We start from the raw sequence: 6,824 nt of genomic DNA on the forward strand, positions 1-6,824 counted from the left end.
CCTGCTCCCGCCTCAGCGCTGGCGCCACCGGCCCCGCCGGGCTTCGGCCAAAACGAGCTCGTCTATTACACACCCGGGGGCTCAGTGCAAAGCGAAGGGGTTTGGGCCAAAGCGGCCGCCGCAGCGGTGACTGTGCCCTCAGGTAACGCCCCGACACCCACGGTGAGAGGCTGCTGCACCCGGGCACCCCGAGGGGCTCCCAGGGGCACGCCGGTCACTGGTGAGCCGGGACGCCCCGCTGGTTGTAGACCCAGGAGACACCCCCCGCTCTAGGGCAGGAGACCCCCGTCTTGCTGGTGATGGGGGCTGCGCCACCCTCCGAGGAGACAGAGAGGGAGGTGGTTGGGGGGCCCTGAGGGTGAAGGCTGAGTGCTCCACCTGGTTCTGGAAGGCCATGGGCTGCAGGAAGATGTTCTTGAAGGAGGTGGAGGCGGTGCCACCAGTCTGGATGGGAAATGGGCTCTGGGAGGGTAAGGCTGAAGAGGGGGATGCTGTATTCCCCCACCAAGCAGGGAGGAGATCTGCAGTGTGGCCCTGGCTTCGTCCGTCTGGCAGGGCATGAAGGGCACCTCCATGCTCACCTCCGAGCCTCCCGGGCTGGAGGAAGCTATGCCGATGGTTTTCTTTGTCAGGAAGTCAGCACAGTTGGGTCTGCACAGGGGAGAGAAGATACCATGGTGTGTGCAGGTCACAAAAGCAGAGCCAGCACCTCGGGAAGAAACTGAGGGTCCCCACCGTCATGTTGGCCAGGGTCCCTCTCCCTTGCCTGTCACCGCACCTGACCCCACCACCCCATGACTGTGAGGAATGGCCATCAGGACTGTCCAAATGTGACCAGCAGGGACAACTCTGCACCCAAGCTCTAGGAGACCTTAAACCCCAGCTCTGACCACATAAGTCCAGGCACCATGGGACCTGCAAGAGCAGGGAACATCTGCAAGTGAAGACAGGCCAGCTGGGGACAAGCCCAGCACTGGTGGGCAGACCTACAGGCTCACATGGCCACCCCAGCTCTGCCAGGCCAAGCTAGAGGGGCAGGGTCCCTTCTCAGAGTGGGCTGATGCTGGCCAGATGAGCTGCCTCCCAGCAAGAGCCCAGGGCAGGCAGGGTCACCTGGAGGAGGTAGTCGGCTTCTGCTGGGCGTTAAATGATAACATTATTTTGGTGGTGATGGTCTGACTAGAGCCCAGTGTGGTGCAGAAGGAGTTGGGGCTTCTCCAGCCCACTCACTGTGGCATTCAGATGCAGATTGTAGGAGAAAGAGCCCAAGTCGCTGCTCCAGAGTACCAGGCACCCGGTACTCTCACCCACTTTCAGGGACTGGTACTCAAGATCAACCTGGGAGGAACAAAAGGAAAAGCCACTGGGTCAGGCAGAGATGGGGAAGGCAGACCTGCAATGAGGGTAATTGTTCCCTGTTGTGCTCCAGCAATGCTGGAAGGCAGCCCAGCACCCTCCCTCACTCCAGCTCCCTCTCTCTGGGGCAGGGCCTTGCTGCACTTGGGGGACTTTTCCCAATAGCTGGGAGCCCTCCAGAACTATACCAGAAGCTTCCCACCCTAAATGCCCCTCTATTCCCCCAGGGCACAAAACACCTATGGATCCAGGCTGAAGACACCATGCCAGGGGGATGAGGCATGCCCTGCAGCCACTCTAAACTGAAAATACCCACCCTAAATACAGAGCCTGAGGCGCAAGGACCCGCCCCATGAGGCCTGGTGGGAGCATCTCACAAGGCGTGGCATGGCAGACCTCCACTAGGAATATTCTCTATGCTGCTTCCCCTCCATATTATTAGTGGGTGGGAGCTGTCACCCCTGGGAAGAAGCCCCAGATGGTTCATGCAGGGCATCACCCCTCAGGACTACCCACTCCCAGAAAGGCTGCAGGAGAGGAGAGCACGCTGCATGAGTTTTGCTCCTCCCTCTGACTGCGCAGGAACAGTGAACTGTGGGGGATCACTGATGTGGGGCACTTTGCAACCTATGGCAAACATCAGCGGGACGGGCGGAGGGTCGTCCACCCTGACGGTGGCAGACGCTCTCTGCCGAAGAGCAGCGGCCACTTCAACCATGCTGAGGGTCCTGAAGTGGCGGCCTAGGGAGCCACCATGTAGATAAGTACTCACTGGTAACCTTGTTGAGGAAGGTCACCTGAATCAGAGAAAAAAGGAGCTCATTCTGCACGTAAAAATATACCAGTGAAGTGCTAAGTCTTGGACAACAGGCCCAAGCCAGAGTTGACCTATAGATGAATCCTGTATATTTTGTAACTGATAACCATTGTGCTAGTAGGTATTATACTAGGTTATAAAAACCCACCTATTCTGATGTAAAAAGTGCTAAAGTGTTGAAAGTATTGAAGCCTGAACAACAGGCCCCGAGCTGAAGCTGCTTAGTATGTAGTCATTGGCAAAATATGTATGCTCATTAATGAAAGATGTAGCTTAGCTATCATATACTCATTACTGGTGATGAATGTAATGAAAATGTGTCTATCCTGAATGTATCTTTCTTCTTTGTGTAGGGGTAAGTTAACAAGGCTATGGAGCCAGCTGTCCGGGCTTGAGACCAGATGTGTGGCCTTGTTCTAAAAAGAACACACATAAATTAGATGAGCAGGGAAACTCCCTTAGCTTCTCCTTTGCACCCCAGCCAGGCTCTGGGGGAATCTAATGTGAGATTGAAACCAGATATTTCCACTTAAAACAAAATTCTGGCTTGCTGATGTTTGGTATATAAGGCTGGACACACTTGCAGAGACTTTGGATGCCTCAGCTATGTGGAAGCACCGTGCAGGATTTCCCACTCGCCGGGACAGGCTCTCCAAACCCTTGCTGTAACCAGGGCTGCCCAGTGCCTGCAGGTCTGGGTGATGGGAACGGGTGCAAGTGGGGATGGATCTTTCTTAATCACTGTTCCCTCTCTCTCTGGTGGTAATGATGTGATGCATTACCCTGTATTTTCCTATTTGTTTACTTTAAGTGCACTATTCTGTCTTTTCTTACTGTATGTTTTCTGTTACATTATTTAGTTATCCCCAGTAAAATATGCCTGCTCTTTTCACTCTGGTGTCTGAGTTTAATTGGTATCCTTAATCAGCAAAACAACCAGCTGTGCTGAAATCAGCACTAAGAGCACCCCGATCTCAGCACCCTACTTCCAGGAGTCGCCTCAAGCAGCCACCGAGGAAGAGTGCAAGCCTGGGGAAAGTATATGTGGTATTTCTACTTGATACTCTCCCGACTGCCCACTGCTTCCAGCTCACCAGTGTCCTGGCCCACCTGTGCTCAGCAGCCCCCAGTGAGACCCTCGCAGAGACTGACATGTGGCGGGGGGGTGTGGAGAGATGCCTGCTGTTCAGTACCCACCTAGGACACCTACAGTCCCACCAGCAGGCACAGGGAGGTGTGGAAACAGGCATGTATCTTCTCAGACAGCCAGCAGCTCCTTGGAAGGCCCCACAGCCCCGTGTCTGCACTTACCATTGCGTTAAAGACTCCTTCCTTGTAGGAGAGGAAGGTGCAGTCCTTCTTGGCAGAGCCTGGCACATCAAGGTGTTCCAGTCCCTGCAGCACAGAACTGCTTTCCAGGTTTTCTGGTTTGAGCATGTCCACCACCATGAGGAACCTGTGGGTGAGAAGGATGCAGGGAAGGCCAACAGGAAGGACTCCCACAGGACACCCACCATGGCAGGGTACAAACCAGCCCCTCTCCTCCTCAATGCCCCGGAGGGAGCCAGCTCTCATCCACCTGGGAGGAAACCCCTCAGGGATGGGTCTGTGTGGGCAGAATGTGGCTTGCGTGATCCCAGACTCCTAAGGCCAGAAATGGCCAAGGAGAGTGAAAAGCTTTCAGGAAGGATCTTCCAGGCAGTGGGTGAGACGGGGAGTCTAAACAATCTTAGATTGATGGTGCAAGGCCTGCGCAAAAACAAGGGGAGGCGTATGGGACTGTTCAAAAAAGACATACCAAGTACTGATAACGTTGCTAGGCGATTATCTCCTAGCCCAAAGAGAAGTCCCCCCATGTCTTTGAAGAACAGACAACCCCAAAACACTGGCCTGGAAGAAAGCCAGAGAACAACTGAGGCTGCGCAGAGCAACAGGATGAAAAGTTCATCAGCGAGGAAGAAGAGGTACTTCATCTTTACGACCCCTCCCCAGGAGATTGCGACCCCAGCCCGGAGCTTGCAGAGCTCATCGCACAGGCACAAGAGGAGGGGACCTGATTACCATGAGAAGCGAGGGGAGGCGGGGGTAGACTATGTATATGTATGGGCGTTCTATGAATATGCACTACTTTGTAACATATAAGCCGGACGGGAGCTGCAAACGATGCGCATGCTTGTGGTGGAGCGATCCCCCATGCGCCCAGCGCTGAATAAACATACCTACCTTATAACTCCAAAAGTTATAGAGTGATTTCTCCGCAAAACATCTTGGCACTCCAGATGGGACCTATCTCTGCTCGGCTGCCGGGACACTGCTGGAGGGTGGACGTCCTAGGTGCACCCCGAGCTCTTCTTGGAGGAACTCCGCTCCCAGCTGTCCACTGCGGGAGCAGACAAGGACCATCTGGTTCGCGGACAGAGGTATGTTTACAAGGGTAACGGGCTGCTGGTAAGACGCACAGAGACGTCTGGCGCACGGCTCAGTCCCGAGGGGGGGTATACCCATTTGGTTTTGGCTTTGGGAATCCGCGGGTAAGTAAGACCTTTTGGGGCAAACTACCGATGACTGGTATATAAGAGGCAGTTTGCATTTTGGGCAGGGTACTGGTAATTCCCGTCACCTGCAGGATCTTGCTTCAGGTCAGTGTATAGTGCACTAATGGTGGATATACTGGCTTTGAACTGACTGCTAATTGTTAATGGTTTATGATATATGTTACAAACGGATTTGGTGATTGTTTAAACTCGGTATATTTTGTGGTATGAGTGAAAAGTGTGATGGGCCCTTTAAGTGTCTGTTTGCCTGCGTGCCGTGAGTGAGAGCAGCCGCTGCTGTGTGTCTGGGTGTCTGTGTGTCTGTGTGCCTGCGTGCCTGCAGGGGCAGGGTGTGAGTGAGACACCGCCGCTGCTGTGTGAGTGAGAGGCAGCCTCTGCAAAACAAATGAGAAGTTTATGTCTGTTTAAATAATACACTGTCCTTGTCTGTCTTGTGAAAACATTGTATGAGCCGGGAATGGGAAAGTGAACCCCTTCTCTGTCGGTTTGGGTTAGATTTGGTTGGATTATTTGTGTAGAAGGAGTGAATGGTCGGCACGGGGAAATGATTTATACCTGCTAGAAGGATTGTACACAGCTCCTTCTCGGCAACTCGTAGCACCAGATTGGGTTCGTGGGAGAATCTCCTGCTTTCTCTGTGCTCCTATGTTCCTACCTTTCGTAATTTTCATCAAGCTTGGGTATTAGCAGAGTGCGTAGATTGTCGGTGTAAGTGGTATTATGAGTCTGATAAGAGGAGGTTGAGGTGTGCAGAGTGCTGTGAGAAGAAGCGGTGTCGTTAGACCTCTTGGTCGAAAGTCGGGAGTCGATAAATATTGTGTGGAAGAAGTCATAAGATACCGGAACTTTTGGAAGTGAAGGAGGAAGAGTGGGAGAAGGTTGAAAGACAGTGTAGAAACTACTATAAGTGGAGAGAAAGGATTTTGGGAAGAAGGAATAATAATGGGAAATAAGCAGGGAAAAACTGTAAAAGAAAAGCCCATTGGATTGCATACCCATGCACTGGAAAGATATAGCCGGGAGGGGAAGTACGGAAAGAAAGAAAATCCTGATTAAATATTGTAACCAGTGGTGGCCACTTTACAAACTAGAAGAAGCAGCTAAATGGCCACTAAATGGGACCTTAGACTATAACATGCTTTTGCAATTGTTATTTTTACAGAGGGAAGGGAAGTAGGATGAGGTGTCTTATGCAGACATGTTCTTTACCCTCCGAAATCACCCGGGGTGGCAGAGGGACTGTGCACTAGTTCCACCATAAGATCCTTTAGTGCTTGCCCTGGAAAGGATTATAAGGGAGCTACTAGCTACTATTTTTACAAACCTTTGAAATATAAACTGGGAAAGCAGTTAGGCATACACAAATTTCTGTATATGCTTTACTCCACAAAAGCACTCCTAGGAAGACACTAGAACAATTAGGAGCAACTATTACCTTTAACAATGGAGAGATTACTCTGGAGGTAAATAACCAAGAACTTATACAAATCATGAGCTTGTCCCTAACTAGTATCCCCACAGGAGGAGAAATCAGTGAGGAAATTATCAATCAAGTGTATCCCGGAGTGTGGGCCACTGACATGCCTGGAAGGGCAGAGTACCTCACCCGTAGGGGTAAAACTTAAGGAAGGACAACAACTGGTAAGAATTAAGCAATACCCTTTAAAAGGAAGATCGGGAAGGGATCCAGCCAGTTATAGAAAAAATTTTACAAATAGGATTAATAAATAGATCTCCACCCAGTGGTGGCAAACCCATACACTTTGTAAACAAAATTAACTCCTGAGCTAATCTGGTTTACTGTTGTAGACCTCAAGGATGCTTTCTTTTGCCTCTCTCTCCTCGAAGCCAGTCAGAAAATATTTGCATTTGGATGGGAAAATCCTAGGAGTGGGCGGAAGACCCAGTTAACCTGGACAGTGCTGCCACAAGGATTTAAAAACAGTCCCACTATATTCGGTAACCAGCTAGCAAGAGACCTTGAAACCCCAACCCCACCCGAAGAGGGAAGGCTGCTGCAGTATGTAGACGACATCCTAATTGCCACCAAGACAAAAGAAACCTGTATGGCTTGGACGGTAAGCCTTTTAAATTTT

The 6,824-nt window shown here is 51.3% G+C and overlaps 1 protein-coding gene across 1 annotated transcript in view; it reads right to left on the bottom strand.

Moving 5' to 3' along the window:
• Nucleotides 1-214: 214 nt before the first annotated feature.
• Nucleotides 215-6,824, bottom strand: part of HYDIN (HYDIN, axonemal central pair apparatus protein) — a 140,540-nt gene continuing 133,930 nt past the window's right edge. Inside the window, 10 exon segments of the mRNA XM_026856977.1 lie at nt 215-342; nt 345-463; nt 465-502; nt 504-651; nt 1,114-1,202; nt 1,204-1,338; nt 1,919-2,079; nt 2,082-2,117; nt 2,120-2,153; nt 3,485-3,629. Of these exon segments, the coding sequence (XP_026712778.1) occupies nt 215-342; nt 345-463; nt 465-502; nt 504-651; nt 1,114-1,202; nt 1,204-1,338; nt 1,919-2,079; nt 2,082-2,117; nt 2,120-2,153; nt 3,485-3,629 (1,033 nt within the window).

This window comes from Athene cunicularia (assembly GCF_003259725.1).
Source record: "Athene cunicularia isolate RWA chromosome 11 unlocalized genomic scaffold, athCun1 chr11_part1, whole genome shotgun sequence".
Classification (NCBI taxonomy): Eukaryota; Metazoa; Chordata; class Aves; order Strigiformes; family Strigidae; genus Athene; species Athene cunicularia.